This window comes from Ursus americanus, chromosome 36 (assembly GCF_024610735.1).
Source record: "Ursus americanus isolate L20-20 chromosome 36, mUrsAme1.1.p, whole genome shotgun sequence".
Lineage (NCBI taxonomy): Eukaryota > Metazoa > Chordata > Mammalia > Carnivora > Ursidae > Ursus > Ursus americanus.
In genome coordinates, this window is record NC_142162.1 from 24,726,182 (window position 1) to 24,745,693 (window position 19,512).

The 19,512-nt window shown below is 37.3% G+C and overlaps 1 protein-coding gene across 2 annotated transcripts in view; it reads right to left on the reverse strand.

The window, feature by feature from the left end:
* The window catches only part of INO80 (INO80 complex ATPase subunit), a 129,966-nt gene that overhangs the window by 59,718 nt on the left and 50,736 nt on the right, over positions 1 to 19,512 (reverse strand). For both annotated transcript variants that reach the window (XM_045771011.2, XM_045770995.2), the window contains exons 12-23: positions 18,319 to 18,528; positions 17,754 to 17,834; positions 16,968 to 17,063; positions 10,310 to 10,369; positions 9,732 to 9,874; positions 8,514 to 8,598; positions 7,411 to 7,528; positions 6,381 to 6,466; positions 3,197 to 3,364; positions 2,848 to 2,981; positions 1,535 to 1,602; positions 743 to 836 (exon numbers count right to left, since the gene is read on the reverse strand). In XM_045771011.2, coding sequence (XP_045626967.2) covers positions 743 to 836; positions 1,535 to 1,602; positions 2,848 to 2,981; positions 3,197 to 3,364; positions 6,381 to 6,466; positions 7,411 to 7,528; positions 8,514 to 8,598; positions 9,732 to 9,874; positions 10,310 to 10,369; positions 16,968 to 17,063; positions 17,754 to 17,834; positions 18,319 to 18,528 — 1,343 coding nt within the window. The remainder of the gene's footprint in view (positions 1 to 742; positions 837 to 1,534; positions 1,603 to 2,847; positions 2,982 to 3,196; positions 3,365 to 6,380; positions 6,467 to 7,410; positions 7,529 to 8,513; positions 8,599 to 9,731; positions 9,875 to 10,309; positions 10,370 to 16,967; positions 17,064 to 17,753; positions 17,835 to 18,318; positions 18,529 to 19,512) is intronic.

The following is a 19,512-nucleotide window of genomic DNA, read 5'->3' on the forward strand; positions in this document are numbered from 1 at the left end:
AGACCACAGCAGACATGCTTATTCAGTGCTCCATGGAGGTTTGAGGGTAGTTCAGAGCAGCGAGGAACCTTGTCTTTCATTTATGTGTCTCTTTTGTACATCTTGAGCATTTTAGAAACAGTTCTTCCCTACTTTCAGATGAAGCCATTTCACACTTTTCTTCTATAAATTCTATCTCTGGCATGACCTGGTTTGCTACTATGAAAACTAAAATCTTCTGTAAAGCTCCACTCAGTATTAAAGAATATTTAACTCTATCACAAACATTCTATTACAAAAATATCCTCATAATTAGGGAGATAAACTTTTCTAACAAGGTCGCTATTTATTACATAAATACAAAATAACAACTTAAGTGAAAACCATTATTCCAAAGAAAAAGAACACAGAACTAAGTTTCCCAGAATACTTAAGGCAATCACTACCAAGTGAAGGACTCACTGGCCATCGTCTGCCTGCAGAAGCAAATACAACACAGAAGACTAACTAGAAATTACAAAGACTTAAAGACCTTCTGGTAGCATTTGGGGGGAGAGCCGAAATAATTTGTATTTAAGGTATATCATGAAGCATCGTGCGATTATTAAATGATCAAAAGAAAACTCTGTTTCCCTTATAAAAATCTTTACTCTTAACAAGAAAAAATTAAGAGGCTCCAATATTAAGTATTTAGTTTCACAGTTCAAAGTCTCTGCCTGTTTATTCCCAACTGCTCTCTCATCAAATTACACAAACTTCTCACCTGGCCAAAAGTCCCTGAAGCATGAGGTTTGCCATTTCTGCTGGAGATACATCAATAAAGCGAAGGAAGGAGAAACAGCTTTCTTCATTAACACCTGGAATACCAATGAACAAAGTTAAACCCAACAGCAAGCCAAGAGGTAACAGTCAACTAAAGCTACTGAACTGCTGTCTTTCTGTTCAAGAATGAAAAGGTACCTAAAGGTTCTGACCCAGCCACTATGATGAAAGTCAGGGTGTCACATTTGTGTACTACAGTCGCAAGCGGGAGAGGCAGACCTACAAGATATGGCATATATGGGCCAGAGTGGAGGTGGCTCATCAGCTACCTTTGGGCTTTTTGGATCCTCGGCTAATTGCCGTTCTCTTTTCATCGTGGCAAGAAAAGCATAGAGTTGAAAGATCCTGAACCTCTGCCTCAATACCATGGACAATGCTCAAAGGTGAGCTGCTCCTTTCCCTTAGACTAAAGAGGAAGGAACTAAGTCACATTAATGAAAGTCCTGCACTGTCTCTGTCAAGTTTCAAGGGTGTAAGAAACTCTTAAGAGGCAGGTATAAAATAAAGATGGAAGGTCAATGTAATAATTTTTCATTGCTTCTTGTTATAGCCACAAATCATAGCATCTACAAATGAAGACAACTAATTTACTTAAAGCTTATTAAGACTTTATAAATAAAGACCTAGCGTGCAGGCAAAACCATTGCTAATTGAAAATCAATCACTCAGCAAAACAAAGAGCATCCTACTAAATCCCTGGCATACTTTCCTTCCCCCAAATCAAAACACCTACCTTTTCTGTGAAAGAGAGACTGCTGGATGTAGTCTGGTGCAAACGGAGAAAGAAGAACCCTTAACCACCTGTAAAATCAGTAAATAAATCAAATCCAAACCTAAATATAAATACTGGGAAATGAACTAGATTGGAGGTCCAACACTAAAAAGAATCTTTTAGATTTGAAACTGTTTCTACTTTTAAGAGGTCTGCTGCCATATTACCAGGCAAAACTCATGGCATGTACCAAGTACAGTGCTAAGTAATTAATATAGATAAAAGGAAGTAATACAAATTCAAAGTAGTCTCATTTCATTTCAGAGAATCACAGTTCAAAGCTTTAAGTTGCCATATACCATATGAAACAAATAGCACTACAACTCTGGTCTGTTTCCCCCTGCCCATCTAGTTGAGTAATACCCTGGGAGTTATCACAGACAAAGATTTTAAAAATATTTATTTATTTTACAGAGAGAGAGAGCATGGGAGCAGGGACAGAGGGAGAGAATCGCCAGCAGACTCCCAGCTGAGCAGGGAGCCAGACACGGGGTTCAATCCCATGACCCTGAGATCATGACCTGAGCTGAGATCAAGAGTCAGAGACTTAATCGACTGAGCCATCCAGGCATCCCATAAACAAAGAATTCTTATTAAACCCAAGAAATGTGTCTCAACTTCAGTTTCATTAGGCTAAATATTGTTGATTATTTTGGTAATGGTGCTTATATTTTTTCTCTACAGATGGAACTTTCTAAATCCATGATTCTCAAATTATGATGTGCACAAAAATCCTTTGGGAGCTTGTTAAAAAATCCAGAAGCCATGCATATCCTCACTCCCATGTGTAGAATGGACCTGCACACTTCTTCTGAATGGAACTCGTCTCTAGCATATTACATTTCACCTTTAACCAAATCCGTCACTGCTGATTCTGGGAGGAAGGTAAATTTGATTAATCTGAAATCCAATCAGTTCTCCCACAAGTGCTATTCCAAGTATAAAATAAGCCACTGAAAAACAATTTCAGTACTGGAGCAGAGACATACGGTGTTCTGTCCTCGTACAAGTACATATATGCACACACGTGCGCATTCCCCAATCAGAAAAGCAACCAGAAGTGGCTAGAGCTATTAAGGTCATCCAATTAAACACTTGATACTGCACAGATTCCTACTCACAATGTCCCTCAATAAATAGTTGTCCACCCTAGGCTTAAATACCTCATTGTTGGGGAACTCAAACACTCTCCACTAAACCCCCAAAAGCACTAAGCCGCAAAACCCCAAATTACAAAAACACCCTAGAATAAACAGATATTAGTATGTGCTCACCTGTCTCGTGAATGGTTGAAGACCCTGATCTGTCCATGACGGTAGATAAACTTAGAAATCTGGTATGGCTTTAGGGAAATATGAAATGGAGACCAAGTTTCTTGTCGTTCAAATAACTCTGGGTGATTACACACCTAAGAGAAAGGAAAATGACAAGACACCACTGACACATGCAGACATCACTCTCAGAAATGTTTGGGGCATCCCAAACATTTAATGCTTACCTTTGTGAATATACTTTCTCATTTCATCTCTTTTTAACAGCCTTTGCTTATCTGACCAAGGTTAGAGCCTTCTTCTTGAAATGGGTTAATGAGACAAGTCCAAGGCTGCTGACCTAAAATCTTACCTTTCTAAACTGCATGACCAGATTCATGAGGCTGCTGGTGGTGGTCTGTGCTTGCTGGGTAGAGCCCATAGAAGACTGTAATAAATCCTCAATAGAAATTTTGTTCTTTAGTGCCTGATATAGCAGCTTCTGTCGGCTGGTCAGTTGGCAATACATTAGAATCTCAATCTAAAAATCAATGAGGACATTTATATTTTGAAAACCAGTTTCTAAGAGAATTCAGTATCAGCATAAGAAACACATGCAAGCCAGATTATGATTGAACAGACAATATACATATCTCTAGAAACTCACTATCTCTATAAATTTGTGATGTGGCTAATTATCCAGAAAAATATTCTTTTCTTGACACTTTTCCCTGTCACCCACTCTACATGCTCGCCCTGAGAAATCTCTTCCATTTTCAATAGCACCAACTGTAATCCATTGCAGCGACTTGCAAAAACACTTTCCCTAATATTCCCAGCCCCATATTTTCAACTACCCATTACAATCGTACCACTCAGAGTCAGCGGGGAAAAAAAAATCTTTTCCAGAATTTACTAAATTGATTACAGCATTACCACTCACTCAGTCACCCAAAAACAAATTTCAACCAGCTCTGATTTTTCTCCTTCTCATGCCCATGTTCTATCATTTCCTAAGTCCCTCAAATCCACCAGGAAATTAACCTCTAATAATCATCCTTTCTGACCACTCCCATTGTCTTACTGCAGAATCTCATCATATTAGACTGTTACTATCTGGGGGAAAAGGGGGTGTGTCTTCCTGCCTATACAGTCTTCAGTGGTTCTAAGAAACTTTCCATACAAATATTATAAGGTGATTCCAACTGCTAAAAAACCTTCAATGTACATTACTGTCTATAGTAACATATTAAAAATTCTCTGGTAGGAAGAGAAGGTCTCCCATACTCTAACCAACCCTACTATCCCAGTCTCATCACCACGTCCTCCTATATACCCTAGCAACAATGCTCTGAATAAAGTCTGCTAAACATGCTACCTATCTGAATGTTGCTCTACCTTTGTTCACATTGCTCCTGTCGCCTAACACCTGCTTACTAGTTTCCTAGTAAATGCCAATTCATTATTCCAGACCTATCTCACAAGTCATTTCTGCTTTGATGCCTTCTCTAACCTTCCCTAACAAAACTACTCCCTTATCTGTGTTCCCATTATACTTCACATAGATAATCACTGTATCTCTTCTGATACAGTATTAGTTGGTTATGTATTCATCTCCCTTGGAAATCTGAATAGAACCTGGATACTACATCTTTATATATCAGTGGCTAGCAGGCAATAAGAGTTTAATAAAGAAATATACTATTTAAAAATAGATCAGAAACAATACTGATGTTTAAGAAATCTTGAGGAAAATACTATGCACAGTGATTAAGAACCATACTACATCTTCTGATCACCTCCCTACTCACCACCAAATAACAAAAATTATGACACCGCTATAGTTTTTTAAGCCCTTTCTGATATAAAAGGATTCACTGTTTTATAAAGTATTTTCCTTCTATCAGGTATATCTGTGCAACACTGCTATTTAGTTAAAGTCAGCCAGGTTCACAAAATAGTCATCAAGATTTCTTAAAAATAAATAAAACGAAGGTACAAAAAGGTACTCCACATTTTAAAGGTGTACATCCCCACCACAATCTTTCAAAGTGAGTTACTAATTTCAAAATAATCTAACCTTTTGGCAGTGATAAAGGAGAACCACCTGATATTATCAAGAACCTTGAGAGATGCCTTTTGGGTAGAAAGAAGAATTGTGAGAAACAGGTGGAATCTATGGTAGATGGGGAAAAGAAGGACTGGGAACTGGGAGGAAAAAAAGAAGAAAGGAAAATATAGGGAGGATTCACAGAAGATAAGAAAAAAACAAGAGAAGTTTGGTAAGGATTCAAAAAAAGATATTTATAAATTAAAAACAAAATTTTTTTTAAATTTAAGCTTTTATTTTTAAGTCATCTCTACACCAAACGTGGGGCTTGAACTCACAACCCCAAGATCAAGAGTTGCACTGACTAAGCCAGCTGGACACCCCAACAAACCAAAATTATTGGCTTAGTATAAGGAAAAAATATTAAAACCCGAAGCACATTAAGCTTCTAAATCTAATGCTTAGCTTACAGAAATACAGGAGACCACACAACATGTTACACAACACCACAATGATGCAGTTAGCAAAATCCTACATGTGGGAAACTCTATAGGACAAATAACTCAGTTTCTTCAACAAGGGAAAAAAGTAGGGAGACTAAAAGATAATTAAGACACTTATCACCCAAATGCTATGTGTGGGCCTTGCTTGGATTCTGATTTCAAAAATCTTTAATTCTTTAACAGAGATAGAGGGAGGCAGAGAACAGAACTTGGAGGGACAGAGAGGGAAGAGAGAGAAACACACACCAGGACAAATGGGGATAGCTGAGCAATGACTGGATATGTGATAGTATAATGGAATTACTGTCTCCTTTAGCAGAGGTGATAAATTAAATAAATTTATTTTTTTTAATAAATAATAATAAATAATTATTTATTTATTTGACAGAGAGAGAGAGAGAAAGAGCCAGCGAGAGAGGGAACACAAGCGGGGGGAGTGGGAAAAGGAGAAGCAGGCTCCCAGTGGAGCAGGGAGCCCAATGCGGGGCTTGATCCCAGGATCCTGGGATCACGCCCTGGGCCGAAGGCAGACACTTAACGACTGAACCACCCAGGTGCCACCTGGTTATGTATTTTTAAAAAGACTAAATCCTTAAAAAAAAAAAGACTAAATCTTATAGAGTACAGATGAAAATATTTGTAAATGAAATAAAAGACATCTGAGATTTGCTTCAGAATAATCTAGAGGGACGGGGATGGAAATGAGTTAATCACTGTTGAAGCTGTATGGTGGTTACAAGAGGGTTCATTATACTATTTTTTCTACTTTTGTAATGTCTCAAATTCACCATAATAAAAAGTATAAAACAAAAAGAAGAAAAAATATTACCTGCCTTGGTTGTCTGACTCATTTTAAGTCTTCTTTGATCCACTCAAGTTTAACGGTCCTCTCTCAATCGAACTAATCACCCTTCAACTAAACATTTACCAAGGAATTTTTTTTGTCCTGGAACCCTAAGGTGGTGCCTATTAAGGCTTAAACTAATGAAGTCTTCTTTCCTTACCTTGTCAGACAATTCATTTTCTACATCTTTCTTGATTCTCCTCAGCATAAATGGCTTCAAGATCATGTGTAATCGAGAGAGTTGATCTGAAATGCCAGGAGGCCCCCCGACAAATAATACATTATATTGACTTAACACAAACAAAAGAAATATCATGATCTCTCACTAAAATGTCCCTATACTTTTTGGCTTAATGAACCTTTGAAAGACGACTAAAACTTAATTTTTTCCTCAAGGAGGAAACCAAGGAGTCTGAATTTCCATAGCATCCACCTATAGTTGATGGGGCAAATGCATTTTTCTATCATTTACTCACACCAGCAAGGACAACTTTATTTTCATTCGAATTCACCTTCAGACTGTTTTAGGATCATTTTATCAATAACCCTGTTATTGATATCTGCTCTCTGGGCCTCCCAGTGTTCCTCTAAAAATATTTTTTCAAAGTATGTCAGCAACTTAACAAATTGTAGTATAAGAAATGACTTTAGGACTTTTCTAATAGTTGGTAGATGTCAGTTCATATCTATGTAATAAACACTTCATTACTCTCTTAAAAGATATTATTCAACAAGGTCAAAAGTATTGATAAATAAGGTTTAAAATATTCACAGTAGAAACAAATCCTAATATATATTAGAAAAATCACAAAAATGACCCCTCTAATATTTCTGTTTTTCTCACAGGATAAAAAACCTCACCTCATTCCATAAGGAATATCATTCTGATATGAATTTTTCAGGATCTACATGGAAAATGAGGATTCTATAAGCCAAAATGTGGCACTTTTTGAACTCTGCCTGTTCTACCTTGATTCAATAGTCAACAGTACAGCAGTATCACCTGTATTAGTCCTTTCGGCTCTTTTAAACATGAACAAAGCACATACTTAATAAGAGAAAAAACTACCCCCCGCCCCCGATCCTTCTATGAATACTGGAAGAAAAACTCTTTAATAGAAGAAAATATTCAATTATGTGGTAGCCTACACTAATAGGCAGAAAGAAAGAGAGTTCATAAAAGCACTCACTCTCATCAATTGCGGATTTGTTTTCGGCGTGGCTCTCAATGTCCTTGGAAAACCATTCATTAAATTCCTCATGTGAATCAAATAATGTTGGCATAATGAAATGCAGCAGAGCCCAGAGCTGGAAACAGAAGAAATGTGAAATAACTGTAGAACAACAAAATGACAGTGTGTGAGGATATGACAAGGGTTTGGAGAGAGTGAAAGTTGCAGGTGTGTGTGTGTGTGTCTAGGAACAGATGTAAGTGTGGGCAAGTGGGCGAAAAAGAATGAGTGTGGAAGCACATGCCTCATCAACCAACCCTTATTTTCTAAGATGCAATAGCAAAATGAGATTATTTCTCAATTAATTTCAAACTAAAAGTCTGAAAGTAAAAGTCCTGCTCATATTTTGCAATGGGATAGTTTTAAAGATTTTATACATTAAAAAATCCATTTCACAACCGAACACAATCTGAACTCGCATAACTTGCTAATAGTAACTCTTAATCAGGAGTCAGTAAATTATGGCCTATGATGCCAAGGCTGGTTTGCCAACTACTTTTATAAATAAAGTTTTACTGGAACATAGCTACATCTATTCCCTTATGTGTCATCTATGGCTGCTTTCACATTAGAATGGCAAGGCTGAGCAGCTGCAATAGCAGCAATATGGCCTATGGTGTAAAATATTTACTACCTGAGAAAAAAATTTACTGTCTCGCTCTTTACAGAAAGTTTTCTGACTCCTGTTCTAGATGATCATTTATCTTTTCTAAATAAGGAATTTTAGCTCCTCTCAGTGCCAAAGAATATTAACCTTTTCATTCTGTCACAAAAACATCTCCGCATTAGATAGGTAACATTCCTAATGTAGTCACTATTTATTCCATAAATACAAAGGAATACATTAATTTATTTGCCCATGCCAGAGAATAATAAAATAGGAATGATGCCCAGAAAACCCATTTAGGGCAAACTATGGTCAAACTCTTCCTTTTATGTGGGGATTATAACTTGTACAGAGCAGTTAATATTCCAGGTGGGCATGGGAAAAGAATTCTATTCTGTGCTAGACCCATTCTGTTTAATGCAGACAGAAAACTGAAGCCTTTACTAATGCCTACCTCTGCCATGGTGTTCTGAATTGGGGTCCCAGTTAGCAAAAGCCGATTCCGACACTGGAACTGCAAGAGAATCTTCCAACGAACACTGTTCAGTAAATGAATTAGAAATTCCAAGTTAGCAGTAAATCTTTCTTCACCCTACTAAGATCCTGTATTTCTAAACATGCTTTCCAAAAAACTGCCAAACACCCAGAATCAAGTACTCCACCGTGTACACATTGAAAAATATTATTCAACAAAGCTGAGGACAGAAAATGACTCCTGCATACAGAAAACATGGTATTCGGGTTTAGAAAAAATAGCTCTCAAATGGGCAGAGTAGGATCCTTTCTGGCTTAACAAAGTGCTCTACTACCTCTGGTCAGTTTTGTTGACACGAGCCACTTAATTATAAGGTATTTATCTGTAGTAGAAAGCTTTACAATTATTAATCTGTGCGCTTCCAGTGTGAGTTTAGAGAGATCAATGGAGAAAGGAGAAGGGTGTGAGAAGAAAATGCAAAAGGAGTATATTGCTCCCAGCAGTAAGCATGTCCTACTTCAGAAGAGCAGAATATGAAGTAATGACCATCAGAGGATAGAAAGTACCATCCTGTCAGTTAAAATGGATTTCCAAGAAAGTCTTAGGGGCTCACCAAAGAGTTAATAAAAATGCATCAAATGCAACATTTAATACCACTGAGTAATACTTTAAAGTCAAACACCAACTTACTATTCAGTTTGTTACTTTGAAGGTAATAGAATATTTTAAACATGTAACTTCCAATAAAAAAGATCTTGGGGCTCTAATAACCAATCAGGGACTAGGACAACCTGCATAACACAGACAGAACCTACAATCTATAAAATGTAATATTCTACTTCCTCCTAAGATCTCTTGTTCGAAATGTTCCCTGAATCAAAGGGCAGACAAGCCTTCTCCTACAAAAATGTTCCTGGAAGAACAAAGACCTATTAAGATGCAATAATTACTGAGTAGAGAAATAGAAGTTAAGAAAAACCCTGTATTCTAAACATTAATATTTGTATTCCATGTAAAATGCAAAAGGAAATTTTTGCTTTCTGGTCAGATACATGGCATATGCAGAGAACGTATCATGCCATGTTCTGAAACCTCTCTGATCTTTATTCACCTGTGTGTATACATATGTCTATATCCTATATTTATATATCTACACAGCCTCAGTCTACAGAGTTTGGTTTCTATTAATCATGTTACCTGGAACTACTCTTGAGTGCCTGGGCCTCATCCAATACCATGTACTGCCACTTGACCCGCTGGAAGTACTTTACATCCTGCACCACCAGCTGGTAGCTGGTGATAACCACATGGAAGGGGGCATCCTGAGTGTAGAGGGTCTTCTGTAAATACAAGAAGGGAAGAATGAAAATAGGTACCTAATAATTCATAAGATAATGAGGAATGGATTTTATTTTCTAAGGCTAAGAAGTTTAAGACAGTCCTACTAAAGATGTGCTTCTCCTACGTAGCAGATGTAAACTGAATTAAACCATAACTGTTTTTAAAGTACTCACCTTAATTACAGACCATGTTAAACATTAATCTTCAGCTTATTTAAAAGTTCTTACTTAATCCTGGACTTTAAGTCCAGCTGATTGTCTATAATGAGAAAAGTGTTGTAGAAGAAAAAAAGTGCACTGGCCTAGTGTCTAGAAATATATATAAGATTTTATACACAAGAAATTACTCAAATAAAATGGAGAAATGATTGCATATGTATGTGTGTGTGTGTGTATGCATGGGCATATGTGTATATGCAATAAGCTGAAAGTTACCTGACTCCAGAACCTCCTGATAACTTTTCTATCATGAGGATTTCCCCAGTATGGTAGCACCTGGAAAAAGGACCATTATACAGATTATTTCCTACTTATAATCTTAAAAGTATGATCACAAATGTTATTCAGAATGATTTTAAAAGAACCTAAAAAACAAATATAGGAATTCCTCTTCTGTCACTGCCACTAGTACGCTTCCTGCTGACTGAATTAAAACACACATACAAAACATTTGTGAGAAGGCATCAGAAATCTACCATGGCAGAGAATTACAGAGTCAAGATCCAGAAAAGAAAGTCTGTCCAGAAAGTAAACCCTGACACCTGGTATGTGTCCTTCCTAAAGGTGTTGATCCTTTCTAAAAGTTCTAGTTGAGAAGCTAAGAAATTGAGCAGAGTATTTTTTTTAAGAGATGCATGGCCTACAGAACAAAACCTGTAGTTCAAGGAGGAAGGATTAGATAACCACCCACCTCCCTGGCCTTAAGACAGGAATCACAGGATACATACCCATGGGCAGTAAAGGTCAACTACAGACAGATGAGCCTTACCAAGTACTGAATGCCAACTTTGAATCATCTCAATTCCTGACCAGATTAAGGTGGGGACTTTGGATTATTAGTGCCCACCCCCCCCAACCCGGCCCCACCAAATTACTAGAGGCCAAAAACAAAACAAACACCACCAACCCAGAACACACATAAGTCCCCTCTGGAAGAAGAAAACAGAGCACACAATTATTTCTAGAATTTTTCCTATATGATGTCTGGCATACAATAAAAACACAAATAAACAAAACCAACAAAAAAGCCCCAGACATATGGAAAGGCTAGACCCCATGACTGAAAACCAACATGAGAAACAGATACAGGAAATAAAACTAGAGGAGACCCAAATAATGAAAATATCAGAAACAGACTTTTAAAAAAGATGCTAATTTGTTCCTGGAATTAAAAGATAAGCTTGGGAATTTCAGTGGTGTACCAGAAACTATAAAGTACCAAAGGGAGTTTTTTTAGAACTGGAAAACACAAGAACTAAAACTGAGAATTCAACCATGGGTTTAATGATAGATTAGATGCAGCTTAGAGAAAATTAGTGAAACAGATGTTAGGTTAGAAGGAAATATTTAGACTAAAGCATGGTGAAACAAAAGAATGCAAAATTCAGCACTTTTTCTGTGACGTCTCTAGGTGTGGTTTTCTTTCAAAGTGCTTCTTGGATCTGTAGCTTGACGTTTTTTTGTTGTTTTGAAAAATCTCAGTCACGATGAAGTATAAATATACAAGAAGAAATGAAGAGCAGTGGAAACAGTGAATAGGTAATATGAATATATCTAAACAAATTTAAAATGTATAGTAATAATAAAATGCTTTGTGGGGTTTCAAAGAGAAAATATATACAAAAACAACAGCATGTCTCTCTCTCTCAAATAAATAAATAAAATCTCTAAAACAACAACAGCACGTAAGTCTACAGAAAAGGAATGTACGTAAAGTATACTAAAAGCCCAGGGCACCTGGGTGGCTCACTTGGTTAAGTGTCCAACTCTGATACTGGCTCAAGTCATGATCTCAGGGTTGTGGAACCTGCTTAGGATTCTTTCTCTCCCTCTCTCTCTGCCTCCATCCCATCCCACTCACGGGCTCTCTCTCAAACTCTAAGGAAAAAAAAAAAGTACACTAAAGCCCTTGTACTGTCTGGAAAGCAGTAATAGTATTAATTTATATTACTTTTTTTTTTTTAAAGATTTTATTTATTTATTTGACAGAGATAGAGACAGCCAGCGAGAGAGAGAACACAAGCAGGGGGAGTGGGAGAGGAAGAAGCAGACTCATAGCGCAAGAGCCTGATGTGGGGCTCGATCCCAGAACGCCGGGATCACGCCCTGAGCCGAAGGCAGACGTTAAGCTTAACCGCTGTGCCACCCAGGCGCCCCTAATTTATATTACTTTTTTAAAAGTCAAGGATGCATGTTCCTTCACTCTTAGGTATTCTCCTGGGTATCTACTAAGAATAAAATGAATATATAATTAGCAAGCTAAGAAGGAATGAAGAAGAAGAAAAAAAAAAAAAAAGAGTAGTAAAATCTAATCAATCCAAAGGACACAAGAAAGGAGAAAAAGGAAAGGTGTAGAAGTAGAAAGCAAACAGCCAGGCAGATTTCAAATCCATGTATCAGTAACTACATTAAAAGTCAGCATAAATATTAAAAAATAAAAGGCAAGGAAAAACCTTAAATGTAAACAGAATGGTTAAACGTAAAAGAAAGAAAGAGATACCACATAAAAACCAGAACAAAGCTAATCTATTTAATGCCAAAGAAAACAAGTATAAGGCAAAAAGTCTTAAAAAGAGGAATTTCATGATAATAAAAGGTTTGATTTATCAGGAAGATAAAAATAATTATAAACTTGTATACAACTCACAGCCTCAAAATATAAAGCAAAATGGGCAGAAGAAAACAAAAATGGATAAACCCTTAATTGTGGTAATTAAAAAAATTTATTTATTTATTTGAGAGACAGAGAATGCACAAGCAAGGGGGGGGGCAGAGGAACACAAAGACTCCTGGTAGGGTGGGGAGCCCAACAGGGGCTCTATCCCAGGACCCTGAGATCATGACCCCAGCCGAAGTCAGATGCTTAATCGACTGAACCACCCAGGCGCCCTGTGGTAATTTTAACATACTTCTTTCAGTTAGTATTTGGACAGGCAGACAAAAGAATCAGTAAAGATACAGAAGAGCTGAAATACACCTGACCTGATCAACACATATACAATGCTGCACTCAACAACTGCATAACACCTATTACCTACGAACAGATACAAGACATTTATAAACATTGACTATATGGTGGACCGTAAAAGAAAAGTTTCAAAAAATTTCAAAGGATTAAAATCATAAAAAGCCTGTTTTCCATCCTATCACAGTAAATTTAAGCTGTAAATTAGTAACAAGATACCTAAAAAATCGTCCTTTGTTAGGAAATTAAGAACCCCCCTTCCTTCCTTATTTATTTATTTATTTAAAGTAGGCCCCACGCCCAATGTGGGGCTTGAACTCACAACCTTGAGATCAAGAGTCACATACTATACCAACTGAGCCAGCCAGGTGCCTCAAGAACCACTCTTTTTTTTTTTTTTTTAAAGATTTTATTTATTCACCTGACAGAGAGAGAAAGTGCGCACACATGCACCTGCACAAGCAGGGGGAGTGGCAGGCAGAGGGAGAAGCAGGCTCCCCGCTGAGCAGAGAGCCTGATGTGGGGCTCAATCCCAGGACCCCGGGACCATGACCTGAGCTGATGGAGATGCTTAAGCAACTGAGCCACCCAGGCACCCCCAAAAACCACTCTAAAACAAGCCATGAATCAAACAGGGACTTGAAATAGAAGCTAGAAATTATTTTGAATTAAAGAATAATGCAAATGTGGCCCATCAAACCTTTGGATGGCTATAGTCATGCTTAGAAAGCGATTAATACCCTTAAATACACTTACTGGAAAAGGCTGAAAATCAACAATCTAAGCTCCATCCAGAGATGTTAGAAAAAGAAAAAAGTGCACAAAAAAGTAGACAATAATAATAAAAGAGCAGAAATGAATGAAATAGAAAACACATAAAAGAGCCAATTTCAGGAATGAAAATGGAATATTAACCATAGAAAAAAATGTAAACCATATTTCTCAGGGAAAAAAGAGGAATCAGAGGCATTGATCATACTAGAATCATAAAACAAATGTTACTCAGATACCTGCCAAATAAAATGAACTTTCAGATGTTATCATCATAGATCAAAGTATCTTTGAATGCAAACTAACTACAAATCTGAGCAGAGTCTACATTTAACTATGTTCTGTAGGGAAGTGAGTACATTTCTGACGATCTAAAGGAGTAATGGCAATAGAAGCAATGAATCAATAGAGCAGAGGTCATCAAACCTTTTCTGTAAACAGGTAAATGATAAATATTTTCGGCTTTGCAGGCGATATGATCTCTGTCACAACCATTCAACTATGCTGCTGTAGTGAGAATGTAACCATAAATAACACTGAAATGGAAGAGCATGGCTGTGTCTCAACATATACCTACAACAGTTTAAAAACATGAAAACTACCTTTAGCTTGCAAGCTGTACAAAAAAACAGGTGGCAGATTTCTCAATAAGTTAAATACAGAATGACCCTGCAATTCCACTCTGAAGTATATACGAAAGAACTGAAATGAAAACAGGACGGGTATTCAAATGATAACCTGTACATGAATGTTCGTAACAGTACTATTAGCAATAGCCAAAAGGTGGAAACAGCCCAAATACCATTGAGAGATAAATGGATAAACAAAATATAGTGTGCCCAGATAATGACACATCATTCAGTCATAAAAAGGAATGACATGCTAAAACATGAAAATATTGTGTTATGTGAAAAGAAGCCAGACATAAAAGGCCACCGATTATATGATTCCAATTAGATGAAATATCCAGAATTAGCAAATCCAGAGAAGCAGACTTGTGGTAGCCAGGGGCTAGAGGGAAAGGGGATTAGGAAGTGACTGTTTAATGGGGAAGAGGTTTCTGTTTGGGATGATGAAAAAATTCTGCAACCAGACAGCACTGACCATTGCACCACACTGTAAATGTACATAATACTAGTAAATTGTACACTTTAAATCGGTACATTTTAGACTTTTTATGTATGTGTGTGGTTTTTTTTTTTCTTAAGTAATCTCTACATCCAATGTGGGGCTTGAACTCACGACCCTGAAATCTAGTTGGATGCTCTACTGACTGAGCGAGGCAGGTGCTCTCCTTATGTATGTGTATTTTATCACAATTTAAAACAATGAAACAAAACAAACTAGGACAAATGAAAGTGGCAACTGGAATTTTAGTGACCCCTAGAATACCAAAAGGAAGCTCAACATGGAAACGAGTGCTCAGTTCCAGGCCTAGGCACAAAATCAAAGGAGAGGTATCAATGATGCAAGCAGTACTACATTGCCATCTAATGGCCAGGAAGTTAATACTGAAAACTCAAGTGGTTTGGTGGAAACTTTCTGATTATTCAACATGTACCGGAAAAGGAAACAAAAATGAATGAATGGATGAACGAACGAATGAATGAATAAAAAATATGGCAGCTCCATATTCCCAATGGCAAAGAACTCTAGAGAAAAATACTCAACAAATTGCTTTAGAATCTCATCTTCTTAGAAATTTAAAAATGAGTCAGCAAAGTTAAAAGTTATACACTTAATGTGCCTTGTAAACAGTTTCTAAATCTACAACTTAGCCACAAAGGTGGACCACAGCCACAAAGGTATCCCAAAGTGGAATATCTCAGACGTGTCATTATTCCCTACAAAATATAAGTGAGAAAACACATGACCCCCCCCCCACTTCCACCCTATCCTGTGCCCTTTAAATTGCATGGAACCTGTGTATCATGGAGACCCCAAATCAGGGAGACCATAACAGTAACTCTTGATATAGAAACTCTATAAGATCCTCCTCACCATGCAATTTCATCATCATTATATTACTTCAGGGACAGAACACATATTTAACAGATTTCACCATTTTTACTTGCAAGCAATATAATAAATCCTACCCATTCTTTCTTACATACCAATAACTTTCCACAATTAAACCCTGTTTAATAAATCTTATCCACATCTTACCCAACTTAGTGGAACATACTTCCTTGCTGATCACTTCCGACCTCAATCTCACTTCTTTTCCTCTAAATTAGTTAAAATCAACTTTCTTATTATCTACGCCAGACATTATAGTCTGGACTAGGACTAAAGATCTGATTTTAGAGTATCAAGAAAATAAATTATTTCTGAATATATGGGGGGACGACCATGCCGTAAATTATAGGGTATGTGCCCTGATAATATGATTTGCCAAAATCTCTGTTAAACAAATAAGGTAGATATTTTCTTCTATGGCAGTTTGACCAGGAGTATCAATCTATGTGGCTAATGCAGCACATCATTCAAATTGGACTTTGGCTTTCTCACTTATGAAACGTAAGGATGTAATATGCCCTCTTATTGCTCCCATCAGTAACTTTTTTTTCTTTTAAGATTTTATGTATTTATTTGAAAGAGAGAGAGAGCACAGAGGGAGCAGCAAAGGGAGTGGGAGAAGAAGGCTCCCCGCTAAGCAGGGAGCCTAACAGGGGGCTCAATTCCAGGACCCTGGAATCATGACCTGAGCTAAAGGCAGACGCTTAACCAACTGAGCCATCCAAGCACCCCAGTAATTTTTCTTTAAGATATACTTATTTTAGAGAGAGGGCATGAGAGAGAGAGAGAGAGAGAGACAAGAGAGAGAGTGTGTGCGCATGAGAGTGAACGCAGAAGGGAGGAGTGAAGGGAGAGGGAGAATCTCAAGCTGACTCCTCGCTGAGCATGGAGCCCAGGACCCTGAGATTATGACGTGAGCAGAAATCAAGAGCTGGACCCCTAACTGACTGAGCCACCCAGGCGCTCCACCCATCAGTAACTTTTAAAGGGAATGTACTTAAAGTATTTTGGAAAAAAATGCAAGAAATTCAAAACTCTTAGAGCAATTAAGTAAGGCAGCAAAACAAAAGTCAGAAAGTTTATTTTAAAGAGGAAAAGAAATTTTTGTTGGATTTTTACCTTAAATTTAGGAACAAATCTAGTAAACTCCTGGTGCCAATTGTTAAGAGTAGAAGCAGGTGAAATTATTAAGAAAGGTCCCCAGATGTTCTCTCTCTGAAAGACAAAACTGGGTCAGCTAACTGCTGAAAACTGAAGATACTTAGTTCAAAATTATAATCAATGACAAGAGCAGTTCAAGAATAAATAATACATTCCAACATGAGAAATGGTGCCTACCTCCCACATCTGAATACTCAGTAATAATATCCTATGTTAATAATAACACAGGCAAGGAATTTGCTCAGAAAAACCATGAGAGAAAATACCGAGCAATTACTCCCACCCCCATCACTTATAGGTCCTAATTTCTATCATTCACAAAGCACTTATGATATCCTGACTTGTATGTATTGCTTTCCCTTATACGAGATGATCATAACAATTTTACTGTTATTGGAGCTTTTGCTATTTTCAAAATGCTTCTACACCTATTTTCTCATTTAATTTTCACAGAATTCCTACAAAGTAGGTATTATCCCCACTCTGTGCAAGTAGAAACTAAACCTCAGAGAATTAAAGTGAAGTCAGAGCAAAAGAGATCAGACGAATTGCCAGTTTACATTGTTTATAGTCAACAGAGAGTTCAGATGTGAACCTGGGTCTTCTGGTTCTAACTAACTACAATGTCTTTGCCACTATACCTGCTGTTCTCATATGCTACAAAGCCTAGCATAATGCTTGATAATGGCTGATTCCCACTCCAGACTCTAGAGTGGGGAAGATAGAAGGACTGTGGCTACCCACCTCAGCCAGATGGGCCAGGAGGGCAATACTCTGTACTGTTTTACCAAGGCCCATTTCATCTGCAAGAATGCCATTAATGCCCTGGAAAAAAAAAATACAGTCAATAACCTCTCACATTCCATCATACAGGATTCAATCTACTGTCCCCCAAAACTAACCAAACTGTCAGTCTTATTTAAACAGAAGTGGCTAGAAATACCATTTCATTACTATTACCCACTGCTGTAATGATTCCTTTTGCCAACTCCATAGCTACAACTATGAATCATGGTTATCTGAGGTGAACAGGCCAAAGCCAGTTTTTCAGCTAGTTTAATCCAGGCAAAAAAGCAATCACGTTTACCAAGACCACATAAGACAAACTATGTACACTGTACAAATATTCTCCAATAAAATTTCAGATTAAAAATATAAAGACATCTTTCTGACTCTTGTCAGAGGATAAAGCTTTTCAAAGGGATGAAATTTAAAACATTGTCTCATGCTCATTTCACAATACACTGAACCAGTGACTTTAGGAAAATGTAACGAAAGAGAGTGGGTATGGCATAGTTCTAAAATTCACCTGTTCATAGAGATTTGCCAACCAATTCATGCCTTTCAGCTGATAGCCTTTTAATTTGCCATTAAAAATTGTAGGCTGTGGAATATCTTCCCCAGCCCGGATAGATGGGTTTGCCAGGCTGTAACTCTCCCCAAACCCAGTGCCAGACTTGTTTGCTGCCCGAAGGGCAGCTGCTCGACTTTCCTTTGCATCTTCATCAAATGACCTTGTCTGGAAAATAAAAACGTGTTAGAAGAAAAATAAGAGGGAAAAAATGAAATTCAAATAAAGTTCATAATGATAATATATCTACTTTGTGGTAACTGGAACAAAATTTCTGGTAACATTATGTAACATATTATGTATAAAGTATAATATACGAGGGGCGCCTGGGTGGTTCAGTTGGTTAAGCGGCTGCCTTCAGCTCAGGTCATGATCTCGGGGTCCTAGGATTGAGCCCTGGCCTGGGCTCCCTGCTCAGCTGGGAGCCTTCTCCTCCCTCTGCTCCTCCCCCTGTTCATGTTCTCTTCAAATTAAAAAAAAAAAGCACAATATATGAAACACTACTAATATTTTACATTAATTTAACAATTATATTAAGAATACGCTTTTGATGAGCAGACATATTACAAGACTATAAACCATATTACATGACCACTTGTTTAATCAAGGAATGTGTTAAAAATCTGATATAAAATTTGTTTAGCTGGGGTTGGTATGGAGAAGGTCAAGTTTATTCTGACTTGGACACTGTTACATGGGGTTCCTATGCAATATTTTTTTTACTTTCTTTACTTACTTCAACTTCAACTTAATCTAACTGCAGTTTCTTCTGATTTCATGAAGTAGCACTACATCAAGAATTAGCTAGTTATTACTAAGATGAAAGAAGGTCCTAACATAGCAGTATTCTTAAGGCAATGATACAGCTCTCTTAACAAGCACCAGTGTGGTCTTTTCCACTAAACAATCATGATGCATTTAACACTATGTTACCCATGATTACTCAGGTCAACAAAAAAATAGGTAAACTGTCCTAGCTTCAATCAACACACTCCTAAAGTTTAGACAAGTGAATGCTCATTTTCCACCCTTCCCCAATTATTCCAACTGTACTAAATAGAGACACAGCCTGCACCCAATACAGTCACATATATACACATCTGCCAATGCTTTTAATTGAAAATATGAGTAAGAATAAAGGAAGACCACCCA